This window comes from Dermacentor silvarum, chromosome 3 (assembly GCF_013339745.2).
Source record: "Dermacentor silvarum isolate Dsil-2018 chromosome 3, BIME_Dsil_1.4, whole genome shotgun sequence".
NCBI lineage: Eukaryota > Metazoa > Arthropoda > Arachnida > Ixodida > Ixodidae > Dermacentor > Dermacentor silvarum.
The window spans coordinates 67,613,415-67,638,583 of NC_051156.1; the positions used below are offsets into that span (position 1 = coordinate 67,613,415).

The window sequence follows — 25,169 nt, forward strand, 5'->3', positions numbered from 1 at the left end:
CTAGTTGAATGCTCAAAACCAGTCGAAATTAGTGACACTCGATGACTACTACACAAATAAGCCGTCTGCCCAATGTTTAGTTCCTACGTGGGTGTCCGCAGTCGAATGTGAGCAGGCAATAGTGGGCTTCTTCCGGAAGTACGTGATTCTTACCGTCATTCGAAAGCAGATTTTCGCTTAGTTCAGCCTGTGTAATAAACAGCGGCAATAATTATACACAGTAACAGTGCCAAGAAGCGCACTGATCCAAACACGCTTCTTGATTGATGTCAGCTATTGGCCAATAGCAGCCGTGTTTGGGGAATATCTTATATGACAAGATATAGCGCCCCGAGAGAGTGAGGAGAAGGCTTCTATTGAATAGAGAGCGTTTGAGAAAAAGGTAACTTCGCGCTCCGCTTGCAAGCTCCACGGGCAGCGCACGACTGCAACATTTGGTTGAGATGTTCGCAGCAGCGTATGCTATCCGCGGACTGCGTTTTTTGGCCAAGCTCGAGGAAGAGTTCGGTACCCCTTTAAAAAGACGCCTCGGTACAATCGTCAAACGAATTTCTGACGTGAGTCAGACATCTTGTATACCTGAAGTGTCAAGTGCTCGGCGTGTTTTCGACTATGCTGATGTGCAAATGTACTAATACGAAAACAAAAGAGCCCGCCGTGGTAGCGTAGTGGCATTGGCGTCGGGCTGTGATGCCCGATGGTGTGGAATGAAGTTCCGGTTTCGGCGGCCACATTTCGATGGGGGCCAAATGCAAGAACGGTCATGTATACCGTGAATTGGACGCACGTTACAGAACCCCCGGGGTTCAAAATTAATACAGACTCCCCTGCTACGGCATGCCTCATAATCATATTTTGGTTTTGCCACGTAAAACCCCCAGAAATAAAAAAATTCAAAACAAGAGTGACAAATATTGCCTGTGTGCTGTAAAATTTATTCGCGTTTTAGCAGTTGTCTGTCGAAAATGTACTAGATTTCACGACAGTAGTAGAAAGAGTTGGAAAATTTTTTAAACCTGCGAATTACGCTGTCGCTTTTGTGGAAGGCGCAGAAATTAGTACCTTCTGAAGCTTTATCACAAGATCACAAAAAAAAAAGCTTCGGAAGAAAGCTGGTAGGCCTGCTGATAAATCGGTAGCTGGTGCGAAACTGCCCATGTACAGCATGTAGCTTTCCCGGAAAGACCTGACGGCAAAGCTGGCTCGCGACGGCGTGCAGACGGAAGACTACACAACGGATGCCCCGTTGTACGACCCCAGGAAGGAGGCCGGACCAGCCGAAGACGAGGTGGAGCCACCGGTGTTCCGCTGGGTGGGCACGTGCCACACGCCCGAGTGTATGATGCAGCGGCGTTGGCTGGTCCACATGATCACGAAGCAGGTGGATCCTTGCTGGGAAACCAACGCCTTCGTTTGCGACGGCACCCAGCTTCCATCGATGGAGCAACCGATTCCAATGGTAAGCTTTAAAGTGCTTCTTGCCTTCTCGGATGTGCAGGCCAAGCTTACGACAAATACCTTTTACAGCGAATCCTTCAGTGCGACTAGAAGCTCTCAAAAACGTTATGTGCTGGTTTTGATGGTGTCCTTTGAAACTAAATAATCCACGGAGTTTTTATTCACACGTAATGTACGCCTTGCTATGGACAATGAGGCGGAATGTTTTGTAGTGTGTGGGTAAATTGGGGGTTAAACAAAAATTGGTAAACTCTATTTTTTGCCTTTGTAAAAGCGCTATATGAAACACGTATACATTATTTTCCCGCTACCTTCCGAGATTCAGATGGTGCAGCAATTCTGTATTTGTAATGAGTGGCAGCGATGTTATTGGGTGACGTGCATCAAATGATTAACTGCGAAGGTTAGTTGCAGCCTTCGTAAAATAATGCGTGTCAACCAAAGTCGACGCAAAAGAAGATAAAGTCGACGTACATGGTAGATGTCACGTAGTAGTGACGGTAGAGAAAACAGTCGCAAAACTCTGTATGACGAAACTGGTTGTTTATTGGGCGAACCTGTGCCCACAAAAGCAAGCTACACTCAAAGCACAACGATAGCGGCGAACACAGTCGGCGATCGTCGAAAATCTGATCAGCGGCGAAGCGCGTCGGCTTTTATACCTGAGTCATCGAAGGTTCCAGATTCATACCTGATGTCCGCGTGTCTTCCAGAAAGTTTTAGACAATTCGCGTCGGTCATCCAATCAGATAACATAAGCGTCGGTGAAAACAGGCAATGGAAAGAAGCATCGATAACGTTCTAGAAACTTCCGATACAGGCGCGTCCTGCGCCGAGCGATAACGTTTAACATTTGTTAGCCGGTGGAAAGCGGCCACCGGTGAAAGATAAACATGTATACGTGTCAATACCCTCCCCTTAAAAAGCATCGTCCCGATGCTACAAACACGAAAGCGAAAACAACACCATGCGTAAAAAATAACAAAGCAACAAAGTACCTAACGTCGTCAGCGGGCGTAGAAAGGTTTAAGACGCACCACATGGATGACTTCAGGTCGTGCCCGGCGCCGCTGTGATTGCGAAATGCCGTCAGGCACGACCTCATAGTCCAGTGCGCCAATACGTCGGATTATCGTATATGGTCCGAAATAGCGACGCAACAGTTTCTCGCTAAGTCCTCGTCGGCGTATCGGAGTCCAGACCCAAACACGGTCGCCGGGCTGGTACTTGACGTAGCGTCGTCGTAGATTGTAGTGTCGGCTGTCGGTCCTCTGCTGGTTCTTGATGCGCAGGCGGGCGAGCTGTCGACCTTCTTCGGCACGCTGCAAATAAGTGGCAACGTCGAGATTTTCTTCGTCAGCGACGTCTGGTAGCATGGCGTCAAGCGTCGTTGCCGGGTTCCTTCCGTAGACCAGGTTGAACGGCGCCATGTGCGTCGTTTCTTGCACGGCCGTGTTGTATGTGAAGGTCACGTACGGAAGGATGGCATCCCACGTCTTGTGTTCGACGTCGAGGTACATTGCCAGCATGTCGGCGATGGTCTTATTTAGGCGCTCGGTGAGGCCATCCGTCTGCGGGTGGTAGGCGGTGGTGCGGCGATGGCTTGTCTGGCTGTACCTCAGGATGGCTTGAGTTAGTTCTGCCGTAAAGGCCGTGCCTCTGTCGGTGATGAGGACTTCTGGGGCACCGTGACGCAGGAGGATGTTCTCAATGAAGAATCGGGCTACCTCGGCGGCACTGCCTTTGGGAAAGGCTTTTTTCGGCGTAGCGGGTGAGGTAGTCCGTAGCGACGACGATCCATTTATTCCCGGACGTCGACGTCGGAAAAGGCCCCAGTAAGTCCATCCCCGATCTGCTGGAACGGACGGCGAGGTGGCTCGATTGGCTGTAGAAGTCCGGCTGGCCTTGTCGGCGGTGTTTTGCGTCGCTGACAGTCTCGGCATGTCCTTACGTAATGGGCGACGTCGGCAGAGAGGCGAGGCCAGTAGTATTTTTCTTGTACCTTGCGAGAGTGCGTGAAAAACCGAGATGTCCAGCCGTTGGGTCGTCATGAAGAGCTTGCAGAACCTCTGGACGCAATGCTGAGGGTACCACGAGGAGGTAGTTGGCTCGGAGAGGCGAGAAGTTCTTCTTTAGGAGAATGTCGTTTTGCAAGAAAAACGACGCCAATCCTCGCCTGAACACCTTCGGCACAATGACGGTCTTGCCTTCCAGGTAGTCTACAAGGCTCCTTAGTTCCGGGTCGGCTCGTTGTTTTTCGGCGAATTCGTCGGCACTGATGGGTCCCAAGAAAGTGTTGTCATCCTGGTCGTCTTGTGGCGGCGGTTCGACGGGGGCGCGAGACAAACAATCGGCGTCAGAGTGATTTCGCCGGGACTTGTAAACGACGGTGATGTCGAATGCTTGAAGTCTCAGGCTCCAGCGTGCGAGGCGGCCTGAAGGATCCTTCAAGTTAGCTAGCCAACACAAGGCGTGGTGGTCGCTCACAACTTTAAAGGGCCTGCCATAGAGGTAGGGGCGAAACTTTGATGTAGCCCAGATGATGGTGAGGCACTCCTTTTCTGTTGTGGAATAATTTGCTTCCGCCTTCGATAGCGACCGGCTAGCGTAACTTGCAACCCTTTTTACTCCGTCAGTCCTCTGCACAAGCACGGCGCCGAGTCCTACGCTGCTTGCGTCGGTGTGGACTTCGGTATCTGCGTTTTCGTCGAAATGCGCAAGTATTGGCGGCGATTGCAGGCGTCGCTTCAGTTCTTCGAATGCTTCGACTTGCGGCGTCTCCCACTTGAACTCGACGTCGGCCTTCGTGAGATACGTCAGTGGCTCAGCGATCCGTGAAAAATTCTTGACGAAGCGCCTGTAATAGGCGCACAGTCCAAGAAATCTACGCACTGCCTTCTTGTCAGCGGGCGGAGGAAAGTTGGAGATGGCCGCAGTTTTCTGAGGGTCGGGGCGCACTCCAGACTTGTTGATGACGTGGCCCAAAAACAAGAGCTCCTCATATGCGAAGCGGCACTTATCGGGCTTTAACGTGAGTCCGGAGGTTTTCATTGCTTGAAGAACTGTTTCAAGGCGCCGCAGGTGTTCTTCGAAGCTTGAGGCAAACACAACGACGTCGTCCAAATAGACGAGGCAAGTCTGCCACTTCAAGCCTGCCAGTACTGTATCCATGACGCGTTGGAAAGTCGCAGGTGCCGAGCAAAGACCAAACGGCATGACCTTGAACTCGAACAGTCCGTCTGGTGTTATAAAGGCAGTCTTCTCCCGGTCCCTCTCGTCGACTTCGATTTGCCAGTAGCCGGTTTTGAGGTCCATCGACGAAAAATACTTTGCGTTGTAGAGTCGATCCAAGGCGTCGTCAATCCGTGGGAGGGGGTATACGTCCTTCTTCGTGATCTTGTTGAGGCGACGATAATCGACGCAGAAACGTAGGGTTCCATCCTTCTTCTTTACTAACACCACGGGGGACGCCCACGGACTCTTGGACGGCTCGATGATGTCGTCGCGTAGCATTTCGTCGACTTGTTGCCTTATGGCCTCGCGTTCACGCGCCGAAACTCGGTACGGGCTCTGACGGAGTGGGCGGACATATTCGTTGGTTATAATGCGGTGCTTGGCGACAGGGGTTTGTCGAACTTTAGACGACGACGAGAAGCAGTCCTTGTATTGCAGGAGCAGAGCTTTTAGCTGTTCTTTCTTATGATTGGGAAGGTTCTGATTGACGTCGAAAGTTGGTTCAGGTACTACAGTCGTCGTTGAAGGTGCACTAGAATCCGTGAAGGCGAAAGCACTGCTGGCTTGTACTATTTCGTCGATGTAGGCGACCGTGGTGCCTTTGTTAATGTGCTTATATTTGTGGCTGAAGTTCGTGAGCATCACTCTTGCTTTCTCTTCGCGTAGTTCACCTATGCCTCTAGCGACGCAAATTTCACGGTCGAGCATTAAGTGATGATCGCCCTCGATGACGCCCTCCTTATCTGCAGATACTTCGGCACCGACGGAAATCATTACGCTTGAGCGAGGCGGAACGGTGACTTGTTCTTCAAGCACATTCAAGGCATGGTAACTGATGCTTGCATCCGGCGGTATCGCTTTGTGTGTTGAAAGCGTTATCGACTTGGACCTTAAGTCGATGACTGCACCATGTTGGTGTAGAAAGTCCATGCCTAGGATGACGTCCCTGGAGCAGTGCTGCAGGATTACGAAGCTCGCCGGGTAAGTGCGGTTGTTTACCGTGACTCGCGCTGTGCAGATTCCAGCCGGCGTTATTAGGTGACCTCCCGCTGTCCGTATATCGGGTCCTTGCCAGGCCATCTTCACCTTCTTTAACTTGGCGGCGAACGCGCCACTGAAAACTGAATAGTCGGCGCCAGTGTCGACGAGAGCAGTGACGTTATGACCATCGATGAGCACGTATAGATCGGTAGACCGGCGTCTGGCGTTGCGGTTAAGTCGTGGCGTCGGATCACGGCTGCGTCGGCTTGCTCTGCTGCTGCTACGTCGCGTCGGAAGGCCTTCGTTCGGCGGCGATCTGTTGTCAAGGCTGTTGCTAGGCGGCGTACTGATATCTCGTCGTGATGATTCGCGAATCGTCGTCGTCGTCGGCGGCGGAGGATCTTCGGCATTGCGTCGTACAGCAACCGCACCTCCATCGGTTGCTGCTTTTAGTTTCCCGGGTATGGGCTGGGAGATCGGCCCCGGGTGGGACCGTTGTACTGACGGCGATGCGGCGAGATGTAGCGGCCTGGTGACGGCGAGCGTGAGGATCGTCATGGTTGCCACTGGGCTCCGGCGAGGTAGTCGGCGATGTCGCGCGGTCGTTCACCTCGATCGGGACGCGGCGCGTTGACGGGGAACCCTCGTAGGCCCATCTCGCGGTATGGGCATCGGCGGTAGACATGGCCGGCTTCCCCGCAGTGATAGCAGAGCGGGCGGTGGTCGGGGGCGCGCCAAATATCCGTCTTCCTCTGGTAGCTGTGCTGGGCGACGGGTGGGCGTGCTGGCGGCGGCGGCGGTGGACGACGGAACTGTGGCGTTACGGGGCCCTGGCGCGAGAGCGGAGGGGGGCCTTGACGACGGGCGACGGCGGCGTAGGTCAGCGCTTCCGGCTGGGGTTGCGGCGATTGTGGATGCATATCGGGAACTCCAAGTGAGCGCTGAACTTTGTCTTTGACGACGTCGGCGATAGATGCCACGTGAGGCTGCGACCTGGGAAAGAGCTTATGCAGCTCCTCGCGAACGACCGCTCTGATGGTCTCGCGCAGGTCGTCGGCGCCTAGCGCTTGAGCGTCGGCGTAGTTGGTCAGGGCACGGCGGTTGTATTGCCTGACACGCATTTCAAGCGTCTTCTCGATCGTTGTAGCCTCGGAAAGAAATTCGGCGACAGTCTTGGGCGGGTTGCGCATCAATCCGGCGAATAGTTGGTCTTTGACACCCCGCATCAAGAACCGAACTTTCTTTTCTTCAGACATGTCGGGGTCGGCGTGGCGGAAGAGGCGAGTCATCTCCTCCGTGAAGATTGCGATGTTCTCGTTCGGCAATTGCACTCTGGTTTCTAAGAGAACCTCTGCCCTTTATTTTCGCACGACATTCGTGAAAGTCCTCACGAAGTTCTCACGAAATAGGTCCCACGTCACCAGGGTGGTCTCTCTGTTCTCAAACCAGGTCCGAGCAGCATCATCCAATGAAAAATAAACATGGCGCAGCTTGTCGTCGTCGCTCCATTTGTTGAACGTCGCGGTCCTCTCGTATGTCTCCAGCCAGGTTTCAGGGTCTTCAGCGGATCATCCACGAAAAGTCGGTGGCTCCCGAGGTTGCTGCAGCAGGATGGGGGACGCTGGTGCTGCCATTTTGGTCGTTGACTTGGCCTTGATTGCAGTGGTCTTTTCGGGAAGAAGTCCGAACTCCGGCACAAGTCCTTGCTGCCTACCGCTAGCTCGCTGATCCTTGGGGACGTTGGTCTCGTCCTCCGGTTTCGGGCTTGGATCGCGGCTTTGCGGGGGCGTTCGCTGCATGAACGCACTAGCACCTCCACCAGATGTCACGTAGTAGTGACGGTAGAGAAAACAGTCGCAAAACTGTGTATGACGAAACTGGTTGTTTATTGGGCGAACCTGTGCCCACAAAAGCAAGCTACACTCAAAGCACAACGATAGCGGCGAACACAGTCGGCGATCGTCGAAAATCTGATCAGCGGCGAAGCGCGTCGGCTTATATACCTGAGTCATTGAAGGTTCCAGATTAATCCCTGATGCCCGCGTGTCTTCCAGAAAGTTCTAGACAATTCGCGTCGGTCATCCAATCAGATAACATAAGCGTCGGTGAAAACAGGCAATGGAAAAAGCATCGATAACGTTCTAGAAACTTCCGATACAGGCGCGTCCTGCGCCGAGCGATAACGTTTAACATTTGTTAGCCGGTGGAAAGCGGCCACCGGTGAAAGATAAACATGTATACGTGTCAATATGTTATTACATGTACTGAAACTGGTGGCCATAAAGATGATGTAATGCTACATACTTTTACGATATTTGGCATTATTTGCATTATTTTATTATTGCGATAGCAATTATATGGACACTCAAAAGCAGATTTCTGCCGTCGGCGTCGGCGTCGCCGTAGCCGTCGCCGTCGCCGTCGCCGTGAGGTTCCGTATGACGTCATTTGGAGAAGAAATCGTCGCCGCGCGCCGAACGCTGTATGTGCGAGTGAAAGGGCGCGAGGGGCGCGTCTTTCACGGGGAGTGAACGCACGGCGGAGAACAAACGCGCGTTCTGCGCCGTGCTCGCTTAAGGGCTGCAGAAGTAGGCGTCTCTTTTCTCGTTTACAATCACCATATATGTAGAGCAAACGCGCCTTCTTTCGACGCGCGAGAAGCCGTGGGGGAGGGGGAGGGAAGGGAGGCGACGTTTAGCTGCGGCACCAAGTGCCTATTTATATCAGAGGCTCCGGCAACAGTCACCAACGCCGCACGCATTTTGAGCGAACGCGGGCAAAACGCCGATGGCGTCGACAACAGTTCGGCGTGTTGCCGATGCTGCTGCATGTCCAAGTTTATACAGCTGATAAAGCTAATATCATCACTCCGTATGGACGCCTACGAGCGGTACCGGAGCTCCGGTGTCACCCCTTACGAACAATAAAAGTTTACTCACTCACTCATACTCCGTATAGCTCTCTACAAGTTTGCTATCGCAATTGATGCTTCGCCTTTCAGGTGAAACTGCGACCACTTTTCTGTTTCATTGTCATACCATAGATTTTTAGGCCCCGCTATTTGTTTTATTCATGTCTAGTTTCCAATTTGCTTTTAGTGCGATAGCAGTTATATGGTCACTTCAACCGGATTTCTGCCGTCGGCGTCGCCGTCGCCGTCGTCGTCGCCGTGAGGTTCCCTATAGATAAAATCTTCGCCGCGCGCCGTATGCCCGAGCGGAAGCGTGCGGGGACGCGCGCTATCACGGAGAGCGAACGCACTCATCTCCCACGCGCAAGCAAGGAAGCAGGAAGCCAGCGCCGGAGGGAGCGGGGGGGGGGGGGGCGCACTTCTACTCTGCCAACAACCGCGCTCGTCGCTCGTCCGCACCATCTCTTATCTCCACACGGCTCTGACCTTTATGCGCCGTGCATTCGCCGTTCAGTTTCCGTTGAAGCGATAGACCGCACGTACCTTCGCCCGCTGCGGCGTATGCTTGCTGCCAGCGTTTTGACAGTCGTTGTCTGCAATCATTCAGTGTGATCTATTCGTGTTTGTTTGTGCGCGCTCACACCACGCTTGTTCATGCAGTTAGTAATAGTCGGGCCACATTTTCCAACGCACGCTACACATGCAATGCTGCCCGGATCGGCAGTGCAGCGCTACAGGTGTGTCCCTTCGCACGCGCTGCCCACGGGAAGCGCTTCTCATCAACACCACCGTTTCACACGCGCCTTCTCGTGGTCATCGAGTCTCTCTTCATGTCGGTGTACTTACGCCGCAGCACACCTGCTTACTTAATCAGCTCATGTTTACTACAATTCATATTGCTACCAAAGCCGCTCACCTTACTTCGTATGACATTGCTGTGTTGCTATCGCATTGATTGCTTCGCCCTTAGGGCGAAACTGTGCATTTTTTTAACGCTTATGTAGGCTGACGTTATCCTCTTTCGCGTCGACTTTGACACGCCTTTTTTATTTACGAAGGGGCAGGGTGGGCCCTTCACAAAGATGATGCAACGACGTTAAGGTTTTACTATATTGCTGCTTAAAATGGGCCCACCGTTGGTTTTACCTACTTTGCGACTAATTATCGCATCTTGCATCGTTGAGATCTACACCTTGGTAACTTTTGACACTCGCTACGGCGCTTTGGAGGCGCAAAACTGCCGTTATTTGACCAAGACGCCAAATAGATACCCAGATCACATGTAATCCGAACCTTTGTGATGTCACCAGAGAAGACCTTGCCGTCGAAATTACTTAATGACGTGGTACAAAGTTTGAAAATAGCATTGTATCAACTGCGCAGGATGTTTTCCCAATGTCCTGAAAGAACTGAAATAACGTGCCACAATGTTGATATTCTGAAGGGATAATATTTTTTTTATTCTAACTACGTGAACAAGGTTTTAAGAGCCTCAGGTATTCGCAGTCTTTGAAAAAATATATATAATTTTTACATGCTGTTGAAAGGGTATACGCCATTTTCAGCTATGTTTCCCAGTGTCCCGAAACAACTCAATGTCACAACGAAGTTAAATTTGGTGAGAATGGGGCCATTTTAAACAAAATGAGTTGCAAAACTTTGCCGCCTCTGGAGTAATTATAAGCTCTGCAAATGGCTACGGAGCTCTTGTTTATTGCCTGTTCTTTATGCGTTACATGGAGTACGTAGCTGCCTTGATCTTCTCGTGAAACTAAACGAGACACTTGGTTTAAATTTGATAATCATAAGGTGAAGGTCATCAGTAATGTGTACAAAATGTTGGAAGTGTGTACGTGAGTTATGGCCTTTGCAGTAAATTGCTTATGCAAGCAGTCCCGAGCATTATAGGTGTGTTTTACGATTGCAGCAGAATTCAGCTTGCCATTCTGGGAGAATTTTAATTGTCACCTAAAGCAAGTTTAGTAAGTAATTACGGGTGACATTGGCGCCAATGTGCATACGAAGTTTAATGTGTGTAGATAAATGACACCGTTTGGAAGAAATTATTTTATGAAGTATAGGAAAGCGTTATACGTACTGCACCTGAACTTGAAGAAATGCCACTTCGCTGCTCGAAAGCTTACGATTCTAGGTCATGTTGTTTCAACGGACGGTATTCTCCCCAACCCTGCCAAACTTACAGCCGTTTCAGCGTTTCCCAAACCAAGTACCATGAAAGATCTCTGAAGCTCTATCGGCCGATGTTCTAATTTCCGACGCTTTATCCGCAATTTCGCTATGATCATCTACCCTTTCACCAAGCTTCTCGCTGGCAGTAATAACCTATCGGCATGGTGTCCTGCTTGCGACAACGCTTTCAACGAATTGCGCCGTCTCCTTACGTCGCCTCCTATACTGCGACACTTCGACCCCTCTGCACCCACTCAGGTCCACACGGACGCCAGCGGTGTCGGGTTAGGCGCTATCCTTGCCCAATGGAAAGATGGTTTCAAGAGTACGTCGTTTGCCTATACAAGCCGAACTCTCAACAAAGCAGAAGGAAACTATTCTGTCACTGAAAAAGAATGTCTTACCATAATTTGGGCCATAGAGAAATTTCGTCCTTACGTGTACGGGCGCCGATTTAAAGTAGTGACCGACCACCACGCCCTGTGCTGGTTGTCCTCACTGAAAGATACAAGTGGTCGCCTCGCTCGATGGGCATTGCGCCTTCAGGAATACGACATCCGCGTCATGTATCGCTCTGGTCGGAAACATTCGGATGCAGACGCCCTCTCCCGTTCGCCCCTGCCGAGCAGGAGCTGCAGATGGCGAAAACAAAACAGGTGAGTTGGTGGCGGCAGGCGAAAACACAGGCGCCGGAACGACGGACAAAGGGGCGATGTGGACGTCAGCCGCGGCAAACACTTTAGGGGGAGTGTGGTCGTCGAGGTCAGGGCACGGCGTCGACAATGTGAGCTCGGCACGAGCGCAGTCCACGAGGGCTTGATGAGTAGACAGACAATCCCATCCTAGGATTACGTCGTAGGATGATCGGGGCAGGACGACAAACTTAACGGCGTACATAAAATTTTGAATAATTACACGGGCTGTGCACTGAGCGGTAGACTTGACGTGATGCGAGGTCGCCGTACGCAGAGAAACATCGGTAAGCGGGGTGGTCACTTTTCTCAGATCGCGGCACAATTTTTCGCTAATTACAGAAACAACAGCTCCTGTGTCGACAAGTGCACGTACGGCGATACCTTCTACCAATAAATCAATTTCGTTAGGCGGGTAAAAATGAGGTCTTGGAGAGTTCGATGACGGCGCAGTTCTTGCCTCGGGAACTGCGGCTGTTAGTTTTCCTCTCGTGCGGGGCTAGGTCGGCGAAGCATCGGGGAGATGGATCGGCGACGGGGAGAAGATGACCGGCGTGAGTCATACGGGCGGCGTGTAGAAAACTGGTCGGTGACAGGAGAAGGAACTCGTGGTGAATGCTGAGCACCTTGATAGGTTGGTGAAGCCACACCATTTTGAGAGCGGAAGCTGCGACGGTGACAGTGGCGGGCTATATGGCCCGCAAGACCACACGCGAAGCATATGGACCGGTTATCAATGGTACGCCACGGGTTCACAATAGATGGTCCGGAGGGCGAGGAAGGATGGGGCACCGTGCGTGAGGGTGGCGCGACGTGTAGAAGGACCCGGTGGCCTGGTAGGTGCCAGAAAGAGATGGGGCCTGTGGTCTGGCAAGAACAGCAGCGTAAGTTAGTGGCGTAGTGACAGGCAACGCTGGAGGGGCAGCTGGTAGTGCCTGGGCAACTTGCGTCTCAATGACGTGACGAAGAGGTGGATCTAAAGATGACGGCGCGGGCTCAGGTGTGTGGGCGACAAAGGAAAGTTGACGTGCAACTTCCTCGCGGATGAATTGCTTTATGTGTGGTAGCAAAACGGTGTGATCAGCAGTCATTGCAGTTATTGTGAAATTGCAGTCATTGTGAAAGCTGATGGTAGCATCCGGCTGCGAATTTCCAGGATGAACAGTACCCCGCACCTCCACCACTTAAAATGGGGGTGTTGGTCTTCAAGCAGGCCTGGACGTGGCGTTTCAGAAGGCTATTCGAAAGGCAGGTCTGGTTACTGGCGAGCGCGAGCTAGAACGTCAACAACAACCACCACTAATCGTCGTCTTCTTTTCTCAGACATAGAAGCGCGGTCATTCGCCTTCAGTACAGTACGTTATGTTCAATGTGTACCATGCTCCTAAGACGGACGAGAACCGGCGTATTCAGCATGGTATGGCCGATGCTACTTAAGAACCGGTTATTTAAAAATTATATCATGGCGTTTACATGCCAAAACCATTATGTGATAACGAGGCACGCCTTAGTGAGGGACTCCGTTATAATTACGACTACCTGGGGCTCTTTAACGTGCACCCAATGCACAGCACACGGGCGTTTTTGCATTTCGCCCTCATCAAAATGTGGCCGCCGTGTCCGGGACTTGATCCCGTGACCTCGTGCTTAGCTTCGTGATGCCAAATCCACTAAGCAATCACGGTGGGTGGAACCGGGTTTCACATTGTATGAAAATCAAAGAAATGTTAGAAGTGATGTGATGAGGAATAAAATTTGACCCGCCATCCCGGTCCTGCGAAAGTGAATGTGCAGCGAGGCCAGTTTAAAATGACCACTACAACTGCTGAAGGGGGTATGACATGCTTTATGGCTTGAGTAATGGTAGTAATGCTATTTTAGAGTAATGGTAGCAATAGTAGTAATGTTAATTTTGACGCACGCCGCCACCCATAGCGGTGGTGCAACATTGAAATAAGTTCATAGGCTGTTTTTTTATATATGAAAGGGCCGTCACTCCACACGTCGCAAGCTGCCATCGCCACGGCAGCTTACGCATCAGTAATGTTTACTAGGAAACGTATGCGGGGAGCGCTACGTGCTTCGCATTGCATGTAGGTGCAGAAGCACCTTATCATCAATTACGAGGGTGATTCAGAAAGTAATGCCTCCAAGCCCACTACTTTTCCAATAGTACTGCAAACATTTTGAAGTCTTTATCATTAAGTGATGATGTTTAAGCTACAGAATGCCACTTGCCTCACCTTCCTATCTCTTCTCGTTCCAGAGTAATCGAGGAATCCATGGCATCCAGTGGTGATGTCCGGTTGAAACATCGGGCTGTAATATAATTTCTGTTTGCGGAAGGTTGTGCGCCCATCAACATTTATCGTCGTCTGACTGCAGTTTGCGGGATGCCTGTGATAACGTCAGCACTGTGCGGAGGTGCGCACAACCTTCCGCCGTCACAAATTCAATTACAGTCCGTTGTTTCAACCAGACGGCACCCGATTACTCGGGAACGAAGAGAGATAGGAAGGTGTGGCAAGTGATATGCTATAGCTTAAATACCAGTGCATTAATAATAAAGAGTTCAAAATGTTTGCAGTACTATTGGCAAAGTAGTGGGCTTGGAGGCATTAGTTTCTAAATCACCCTCGTATGTGGTCCGGATGCTTGTTTTGAGCTTGGTATTTATTGAAACGTATGCTGTTCTGTATGTTGTATGCGTGATTCCATAGAAACTACGTACTGCCTCTGCCTTACGGGATTATGAGCCATTTTATTTGGGGGTATAAGTCATTGACGGCGACAGTTTTCTGTCGACGTTACGCCACGAAGAAATCCCAGAATCCTAGCTATAAACAGATTCGCTGTAATAGTAGATTTTGTTTATACAAGCCAATGAGAGTATTAGAAATCTCTGTCCACTAGAAATTTCTAGCCAGAACGTACAGTGTACTCAGCGGCAGCGATGAAAGAAGAAAAGAGCTGACATGAGCAGCGCGTGTTAAGGGACTGAAATAGTGTCCTGAGGGCGGGATACTTCGCGATTTCATGATGCTAATTGGTAGGAAAGTGGGACGTGTGCGCATAATCAAGCGCATACCGTGTCACAAGTTACATTATGCATGCTTTTTTATACCCCGGACCATCATTGAATGAAACAGTTTGACCTCTGGTATTGCCACTGAACCTGACCCTGTAAAATTTGATGACATGCACTGTTAATTAGTTGCCTTTTTATTATTGTTTTGTTTGTTGTGAGTTACTATTTATAACTTGTGTTAATGGCGTAATCTATGTAAGTGTGCATATTTTCACGATACGATTGAGCTCTCTGCGTTACTTGAATTTGTCATTGTTACTTTTTTACACTTTGTTTCTTATAGCTAAGCTCTCTTAGCATACTTTTGTTCTGTACTGCATCCTATTGTTTCTTACGACTACTACTTTGTAATGACATTTATCTTTCTACTGTTCCCCCTTATGTAATATCCTCAACTGAGGCCCTTTAAGGGTACTGTGAACAAATATATAGAAACTTCGATCTAATCCTAACGCGTGTCCCACCTACGCACCATCACCTCCATTCCACACACCGCGTAACGGCATCCAGGTATCCACAGTAGGCGCGGCTTCTCGCTTTGCGCCTCACTTGATCCATTGGTTATCGGCCCATATATGTAAGGTCACTACTTAAAGCTCGAAGGCCAAATTTTTTATAGGTGGCGCTGACGGAACACACGACCTGCAACCCCTTCTTTTGAACTTGCACAGTAATTTGCAACATAATTTGTACAATTACACAAAAGAAAATTTCTTGGTTATAAGGCCGAGCCGGCTGCTTGTGGACAAAAACACATTGCAGAAAATATTCGCAACAGGACGGGGCTTGTGTCTGCTGCAGAAGAATATCTGGAGACGGCTGAGCACATTCTAATGGAATGCCAAGCTATTAACCCATCAAAAACCGTAAGGAACGACCACCTATCACAAGCGATATGATGCAAAGCTAATGGGAGCGTTGACTGATCAGCTGTCGAGATAAAAAAGTGGCGTTTCAAGTATTGGTTGAAAACAACAAGGAAGAGATGGGGTTAAGGTCGTTACAGGTATAGGATACTTTACGAGACAAAGTCGAGATAATCAATATCCTAAACTGTAATAGATATAGCGAAACCTGATTAGCTCATGCTGGCTAGGTGATGATTTGTCGCCACCTCGTTTCAAAACCGGGTGCCCTTACAAATCATAATTTTCTTGCCTGGCAGGACGCAAACGACACCAGCGACGATCGCACATCGTCCAGTACCGTTATGAGTACCAGAGGGGGTGGCCTGCTCCATACGACGCCAGGTGCATTTCAGCAGCCTTACCCTACGAACGAGGAGCTCCATCGGGCCTGCCTGAACTACGTGTCACAGAAGGACGACGGCGTTGACAGTGTGCGGCAGTTCATGGCGCAGTTCGGCCTGGACCTTAGCTCCTTGAAGACTGACCCGAACGGGGACCTCATGTACACGATGACGCAGATATCGTTCGCTTACGGCGTCCACTCTCTACTCGCAATGGACCGTGCCTTTAACCTCGTTGCCGACCCTGCCCGACCTTTTACCGTGCTGGTGAGGGAGTACATCACATCATTCATTTGCTTGACGCCCTCATGGTAATGATAATGCAGAATGACCTATTCAAGTGCCACACACTAGGTGAGGGCAAAAGAGGCGCTAAACTCCAACTCTGAAATTATGCGCTTAGAAGAGCCACTTTGTGGAAGGTACTGGTTCTGTTAATTTAACCGGAAGTATTATGCATAACTTACGGGAAGTGTGTTCTAAAAGAATTAATTGTTGGGCGAGTTGGTTTTTCACAACGGAACAAGTAACTTAGCACAATAAAAACACAAACAGAGAGTCAAAGACCAGCGCTAGTCACAACTGTTTAATGTAAGGGAAGGATTCTACATATATATCCTCTTGTCACGCATGTGGATACCAAACAATACGAACGCGCACGTGTACATCAAAGGCGGTTGCGCCAGAAGTCGAATTCAGAATGAAGTAATGAGATAGACGGCTCACTAATAGACCGATCTCTGTTCTTCTTGATAAAAAAGGCCTCCAGAGCACGTCTAGAAGAAGCGTTGCCGCTCCTGCCCGGAATGATTGTCTCAGAAAATCGAACTGCCTTTGATGTACACGTGCCCGTTGTTACTGATCGGTATGCGCATGCGTGACAAGAGGATATACAAAATCCCATTAAACACCTGTCAGTAGCGCTTGTCTTTGTCTCCCTTTCTTGTGTCTGTGTTTTTATTGCGCTAAGCTACTTCTTCAGTTAGGGAAAACTACAGCTCAAGTAGCGGGGAACACCTCACGATGAGTGCTGCGACACATACCGCGCACACAGGGACCGAATGACGTGCGGTGCATCGTGAATTGTTCTTCTTTCTGGGGTTTTACGTGCCAAAACCAGTTTTGATTATGAGGCACGCCGTAGTGGAGGGCTCCGGATTAATTTTGACCACCTGAGGTTCTTTAACGTGCACTATACAACGCAAGCACACGGGCGTTTCTGCATTTCGCATCGTGAATTACCTTCCTAACTTTCTATTAGGCGAATAATCTACACCATGAAGATATAGATATTCACCTAGACGAAAGCTTTTCGCCGATATCAGCGGCACTGTATTCCAGAACTGTCGTGTCAGAAGCCAGACTCGGCGCAACGTGCTTGGTTACCTCCGCCGTTATCTTCGACTAGCTCCCGCTCCTGTAAAACATCAATTTTACTGCGACTTCATTAGGCCTGTAGTCGAGTACGCATGTGCTATCTGTGAGCCTCATCAAACTAACCATAATATGAAGCTAGAATCAGTCCAAATCCGCGCTGCACAATTTATCTTCTCTCAATTTATCTTCAGCTTCAGTATACCACTTAAATCACAAACTAACCTTGCTAACCTTGCACTTCGCCTTGCACTTCGCACTTTATTATAGCATACACCTTTTCACGGGTCTCGCCGGACTCCCAACATTATATCAGCCTTCCACCGCTCCAACTTAACCAATCATGACAAGGCCTTGTAACCACCTCCAGCCCGTACTATTGCCAATCCGTCTTCATCCTTTGTTTCATTCTTCATTCGAACACTGCTTATTTAAAACACATTGTCGAAGAACTCATCTCCAACTGTACGCACCCCACCGTCATGTAAAATCTCCTAGGCGGGATTTAAATAACGAAAATTGGAAGTAAATAAGTATAACATCGGTAGAAGCCGTGCATCTCAGGATATCTACCGACGCTGCCGCGTTTAACATCGAATCTCGATTCAATATAGCGACATAACTTATTACCACCGTCGAAACATGTTACGTATGAGGCGTGCACAGCAGCGCAACTCCTCGTTCGCGCTTCGGTAAGAACGTTCGGCGTTATCTATCAGCGCCGCCGCGAAGCCTGCACGTGGCCTCCGAAATGCATGGCATGCCGGTGCCTGCGAACGGCCAGAAACGCGTCATGCCGCAACCGGGCTCCTCTTTCGCGCTTCCTTGCGGACAAGCTGCGCCATTTAGTGGCGCTGCTGAGAAATATGCCGGTGGCCTCCGAGATGAGAGCGCCGACTACTTACAGCTCCGTGCGCTGTGTTCTAGCCGCTACGTTCACGTTGAAGAGACACGCGGGTCTCTATCTGAAAACGATCTGCGATGGGGGTGCAGTGCGGCGAGTGCTTACAGCATCCTGTGCTCTGTGTTCTCGCCGCTTAGTTCCCATTGAAGCGAGAGGCAGCACGAAGGTGAATTCGCTCGCGGCTGCGGGCGCTATCTTGAAAGCGATCGTCTTACTGGACCGAAAGGACGGATGGTTTTCCTTGTCGGGTAAGCATAGAAATGATTACGCATTTAGAAGGTTGGAATACACTCTAGTTCCGCCTAGCACGAGCTGCTTTGCGCGCTGCGTTGCCGAAAACATGAAAGCATGTCTTACCCAAGTATTGTTGCAACAATGTTCGAGGATTTCAAGCACGACGCTGAACCTTGCAATTGCTCTCGATGCCTCGCCCTTCAGGCGAAGCTGTGATACTTGTTCGCAGGTGACACATTTATTTTGCAAACACGAGTCTGGTGCATTATATTACAATGCAAAATAATCGTAGAGGATTGACGCAAAATTCGAGGGCGAATGGGCATTCTTCAGGTGACTTACCTCAGGTTCAAAGCCGTTGCCGTGAAATGAAGCTAGAGTGTGTTTAGAATTTCAAGCAATATGGTATATTGAGTATGCCGTCCGAGCGGATATCCATGAGTGCAAAAACTTGGACGTTGAGGCTTGGTTGAGTAAAACATTCAGTGCCATGCCACTCTGTGAAGGTGGATGACTAGCGAAGCTGTGTATGTGGTGATTGAGAGTTGCTCCAATGAAAAGTTTGAAGTTTGCGGGATCAGGGCCACATTGACGGTTCGCAGTTCTTTTCGCCTCGTGGTCCTGGCTGGTATTACGCTTACGCTTGGCGTCCGCGGCCCGCTCATCGTAGGTGGTCTCCTTTAGCCGCCACCGCGCCCATTCCCTTTTCTGTTCACGCCGTCGTTCTTGGCGGGCACGCTGTTCGTCTTCACACTGTACAACACGCGGCCTACCGATTTCCCAGTCAGAGCAGAACTGAAAAAACTACGTAGAACATGTACGTCAGGAGACCTAAGATGCTCAGATTGGTAGGCACCAGTTTGAATACGCGGGATGGCGTGCACGTGTACGGTGCGAACGTAGACATGGCCGACGCGAGTCAAAATGTAGTATCTCTTCTTACCAGCTTAATATCTGATATGGTTTGCATTATTAAACTTATTTTTGTAAGTTGGCGGAGTGCTTGAAGCCTGGTTCACCTCCGCCGCTGGTCGGCCCGGTTTCGCACAATCTTCGGGATCGGCCCACGTTTTTTTGGTCTACGGACGACGATCTGCTGGAAACGAGCCATATACAGCTTCGCTGTAATAGCAGCAGGGCGACGATCGCCGAGCCTTACTACATGCAGCCGTCTTGTCACTACGCTGTAAAAACGACGGCCAATTTTGCCAGCTGAGTGTACATTTTTGCTATCCGCTGGCGATGATTCAGGCGAACGTGCAAAACTAAGGGAAGCGCACCTCTCCTGCAGAGGCAGGAGTTGTCATCTCGCCAGAAGATGAAAAGCAAACGTTCGAATAGTCTGCATGTGCTTCTTTTCACTTGCTTTCGCTATCTCTGTTTATGTGCAGATGGATATCAGTGGTTCGGCCTCGGAGCTGTTTGTACCATGGGAGAAGGTTACCGCGGAGAACTGGACGCCTTACTACAAGGGCTGTTTGGAAGTTTATGGATTGACGGCTAACGATACTGATCTTGATGCGCTGGTGGCCGAACTGATAGCACGAGACAAGGAAAGTAAGTATAACCTCGGGAGACCGGAATGCAGCTCGGGTAAATATATAGTCGCTTTTTAAATCGGATTCACCTGCTATGCCAGTTCAAACGGTAAGGCATTGCCTCACTTGCGGTACACCAAAAATATCGCGAATATGTGTTTGTATTCACAAATATAATGGCCAGGTCTCATCTCGAAACTTAATAACCGCACTTGCGTTTTTCGTGCCACGAACAGGCTTACGGAACCCTCGAAGTTTGAAGACAAGGCCTCCTTTGTTGACTTCACAGGGGTTTGATGTATCTGGGATGTAGCTATCTTGTAACCTCCTCCAGAAAAAAAAAGAACTGTCCGTTAGGTGACTTCTAGATGGTACATGGCGAAGAGAATAGTAGCAAATCATACTTCTTCCTGCCGGGAGCATTAGTAATAGTCAGCAACTAAGGATATAATAAAAAAGGAGTATAATTAGCTGTAAACATTCGGGGATTATAGCGCTTGCGATATTTTAGTATGCGCATACTTACACACGCATGCAGAGTATCTGGATGGTCCCGCACGTCCCTCGCTGTTTCCGTGCGAGTAGAATATTCATGCTTTTGAAGACAAGGTAACATTTGCTGCCTTCACTCGGATTTGGCCGTTTCTGGATCAAACTATCTTGCAACTACTTCCAGAAAAAAAGGGTCAGCCAAGTGTCCATGCTAAAGGAGACAATTCCGACGTAATTGCCCGTGAAACACGATGCCAATGAGCTACAAAAGGAGTGAATAATGAGTATGAAAAACCGACAGAAATAAATAAAACAGAGATATATGCTGAACATTTTTCGATGGAAGCACTTGCATCACCATGCAGGTCAACCTTGTATTTTTTAGCGTTGACATTCGATTGACCCTTCCGTTTTTTTTAAGTCCGCCATTCACCCAACTTGAGCCCCATAACACACGTCGTAACTCAGAAGAATGTTTTGCGTGTTGATATAGCTACCTTTTTTACGTCATGTTTATACTTTATCTGATTTCTTATGCCTTATTTGAGTTTTTGCAGAAAGTTGTGCTTCATTTTAAGCATTGTTCAGTGCACCTCTTTGCGCCTCTTTACTTACACCTCTTTGCTCTTCATGAGCACTTTAAATAAAATGAACTAATGATAGAATGAATTGTCGACTGATACGTTACGAAGGTGAAAAGCCGATTTTTATTTTGACTACGCCGACAAGTTGCTGAAGGCAGCACTCCAGGTATGTGATGTCATTGACCAACTATTTATATTTGTTGTGCTCAAGCCGATTTGCTTGACCTAAACAGTGAGATGAAGCTGGACCCATTGTGGTAGCTTTGTGGTTATGACGCTGCGGTGCTAATCATGTGATCCTGGGAAGAAATCCCTGCCAAGGCCATGCCCAAGAATTTGTCATGGTACTTTCGGCAATGATTAAAGTTCGCCGCAATCATCAGCGCAACTCAATGGGCAGCGGTTAAAAAAATGCTTTTCGATACATACGCCGAGTTTCAACAAGTTCCAATCGGCAATATCGAGAAGCTTCCTTCTAATAGAATACACATTAACGGCACTTAGTCGGCACCTCTGTTCGCCGTTATAGCAGTGTGTTGGTCAGGAGCCAAACACTGCTATAACACAACACTAAATACCAAATAAGTGGCGTAAATGTTATTACGGAGAAGTACCCTCTCGACGATGCTAACGAAGGTTTGTTGTTGAAAATCGACTGGTCTTCTAGAATATAATTTTTCAAAATGCGGCCCATTGAGTTACGCTGGTGTATTGCGGTGAAGCTCAGCAAATGTCCGCATTTCTTGTGCATGAGCCGCACTTCGATGGAGGCTGCAGTGCGAAAATGGCCGTGTAACGTGCATTGGATGCACGTGAAAGGAACCCGACGTGGTCGAAATTAATCCAGATTCTCCCACTATGACGCGCCTCATAATGAAGTCGTGGTTTGGCACGTAAAACTCCAGAATTAAATTTTTATTTAGAGATCAAGATGTCACATCGCGTGGCAGGGCGGCATGCTGGTGCAGCATCCGGGATTTTCATATCAACTCACGGTGTTCGACACGCAAATTATGGTTTATTTTTTTCGTTGCCTGTGAATGGGCATAACGGTCTATATCAAATTAGCGCAAATTTTTACCGAAGATGACTGTAAAAATATGGTTAAACCACCTCCTTACAGTTCACATGCATCTTACTTTGTAGCCGGGATTAGTATTTTACGTAATCGCTTTCGCATTTATATTGAAAATTATGGAAAGAAATAAGCGATAGAATGTACAAGAATATTGAGGAGGATGCGTATTGGGAGGCATTCTGTAGCCCCGGACAATCTCGCTCAGAATACCGTAATTGGCCTTTCAGTGGATACAGTTTCTTTTATACATGCGCAGAATCCTCAGTCGACCTTTCTTTACACAGACGCTGGGGAAGAACTAGTGTCAGTATTAGGGGCTGTCTATAAGTTCCTACATATAAAGATGGCAGTGATGGAGGCAGCGAAGCAGCTCAGTATTCTGAGGTTGTTGGTACAAACGAAGTTACCTGGAATGCCGCAATCGCTTTGTAGGCCGACAAACCACATCGAAAGGCCGTGTGGCGACGGCTTTGTTATGGTGTAGACAGACACCATACAGTGTGAAGCAAAAAATGATCAAATATGAAAGACACCACTTCCACGCTGTAGCAATGTGTGAACGACCTATTATAGCCTAGCAACAATTAAGGCGGAAACGTTCATTCCCTTCTGTGCCTAAATTGTTAAATGTGTGCTTTCAGCGCACAGTTACTTCACCTATGGCACGAGTAACTTCTCTTCAAAACAAAACAAGCATAACCTTTTAAGCATAGCAAACACAAAGACCATTCCACATGAAGGAACATTAGAACAACTTGGTCAGCTTTATTTCTGGCCATGGAGAGTACCATTGTACCAGAAGAACTAAATGGTTCTTGTGTTCGAAATAATTATCGTAGTATTAATTATTAATTTTATTTTCAGAGCTGTCCACAACTAAAACTTCGTTCCAGCATGTCAAAAATGCTATTGCGGGTTTTTTGTTGTTTCCCATGTATAAATAGACGTTGTGAGGTAGCGGGCTGACTGCATCAAATAGGAAATTTGGGACGTTTTGGTTAACTAAACTGTATCGGGTCATTACCGAGACAGGTAATGCCCTGCATACGAGCTGTGCTAAACGAGACAATTTAATAAGGAAACTCACAACGTCTACGCGCAGTAGTAACAACACCTGAATAAGAGAGAGAAATACGTTTATTAAATCATAAAAAATAGAATAAGAAAGCCGAAAGACAATTGCACAAATTATATTCTAAGAGCGAGTATCAGCACGAAAAATTTACACAGACAAAAGCGCTGTTTGTCACGCCACGCCAACCGTGCAATGTAGCCTATACTAGACAATAAATTCACGGAATGTTATTATTAGACGCAGACAACCTTTCTCACTTAGTGGACTTTAACAGAAACTGGAAACAGACGCAGTATGCTACGAAACGCTGTACACTTAGCTTACCTTGATATCACCTGGAGAGTTTTACAAGCGCATTCTCCCAGTTCTTCCTCTCCTTGTTGGTGTTATCTCTACCTCTGAAAGCATTGGTGCGAGACAAGGCTACCGCAATGCCCTTTTTTCGCGACCATTCTTTTATCGATAGCTATCGTTATTTCGCGACTTATAAGTGTGTCGAAAAGTGAATTTCACATATGTAACTATTCTCAAAAACGTATTATGATTTCAGTTGCAGGGGCTTATCAGGCAGTATTAAGCAAAACGAAGCATGAAAAAGAACACTTTCCCCTTCATGTCGCCGGTGAAAAGATTGGAGTGTCTCCAGGTTGGTACATTTTCATTTCCTTTATTTCATTTGTTGAGCACATGACATTGAATGGCACAAAGGAAAAGAGTGACCCGCCGTGGTGGCTCAGTCAGCTAAGGCGTTGCGCTGCTGAACACGAGGTCGCGGGATCGAATCCCGGCCGCGGCGGCCGCATTTCGATGGAGGCGAAATTTAATAACGCCCGTGTGCTTGCGTTGTAGTGCACGTCAAAGAACCCCAGGTGATAAAAGATAATCCGGAGCCCTCCACTACGGCGTGCCTCATAATCAGAACTGGTTTTGGCACGTTAAACCCCAGAAAGAAGAAGAAAGGAAAAGAGCGGGATAGAATGAACGTACTGCTGCGAGAATTTCCAGGGCCTGTATTCACGAAAATATCATACGCTATAAATATTTGCATACGAGAATTTCAGCCAATCCTGACGCTGGACATAATTTTAGCAAAGGCGGCCAACGAGTGCCAAAGAACACTGACGAGTGAAAAGCATTGCGAATTCGGCCCCAGTATTTCAATATTACGACTTTCTTTGAACCATTTCTTTTAGCTATAATGTCAAGATTTCAATGACGTCGATTTTATCTGCACGCTTAATGTTTCCCGAGTCCTTCAGTCACTAGCCAGTTTGGCACCGTGCCGATAGCACGACCGTTCTTTTCACGTTCGGGCATGCAATTTTTTTACAGTCATTACGCAGTCCTTACACAGGAGGCGGCATAACTGTCGGAAGCTGGTGGGCTGAAGAAGTAATATTGAAATACGGGGCGTTTAAGGCTCATTCACACTAGGCCGACACGACACCCATTTTGTCTGCCGACTGTTGGCGGCAGCAGTTTACAGGACGGAAAACGCTGTGGCCAACGGTTTAAAGCCCGCCCCGCATTCAGTGTTTTATTGCGAATGCAATTATAAGGATACTCCAAGCGGATTTTTGCCGTCGTCGTCGTTGTCTCCGTCGCCGTGAGGTTCCGCATAAAGTCCAACGGCGATGAAATGGTAGCCGCGTGCCGTATGCTGTAGGTGCGAGTGAAAGCGCGCGAAGGACGCGGGAGCGAACGGACGGCGGTGAGCACACGCGACTTCTTCCGTCCCACGAAATGCCAGTGGGGGGACGGGAGGGAGGGAGGGGAGAGGACGTTTAGCTGCGGCACCAAATGCGCATTTATATAAAAACGTTGCGAGGCGAGCAGGTGGTAAAGACTTCCGACGCTGCTCGACGAGTGTCCCGTTCTGATCTCGTTGAAAACCTCCGTCACCGGCAACAGTCACCAACGGCACCAACGGCAACAGGCACCGGCAACAGTCACAAACGCCGCACGCGTTCGGTGCGAACGCGGGTAAAACGCCGACGGCATCGACAACAGTTCTGCGCGTTGCTGGTGCTGCTGCATGTCCAAGTTTATAGAGCTGATAAAACTACTATCCTCATTCCGTAAAGCTC

The 25,169-nt window shown here is 48.9% G+C and overlaps 1 protein-coding gene and 1 pseudogene across 1 annotated transcript in view; both read left to right on the forward strand.

The window, feature by feature from the left end:
- Positions 1-443: 443 nt before the first annotated feature.
- LOC125944254 (uncharacterized) overlaps positions 444-25,169 on the forward strand; it is a 64,033-nt gene continuing 39,307 nt past the window's right edge. Inside the window, exons 1-5 of the mRNA XM_049664602.1 lie at positions 444-557; positions 1,220-1,459; positions 15,720-16,070; positions 19,707-19,872; positions 23,639-23,728. Coding sequence (XP_049520559.1) covers positions 444-557; positions 1,220-1,459; positions 15,720-16,070; positions 19,707-19,872; positions 23,639-23,728 — 961 coding nt within the window. The remainder of the gene's footprint in view (positions 558-1,219; positions 1,460-15,719; positions 16,071-19,706; positions 19,873-23,638; positions 23,729-25,169) is intronic.
- On the forward strand, positions 19,221-19,388 carry LOC119446896 (U2 spliceosomal RNA; annotated as a pseudogene).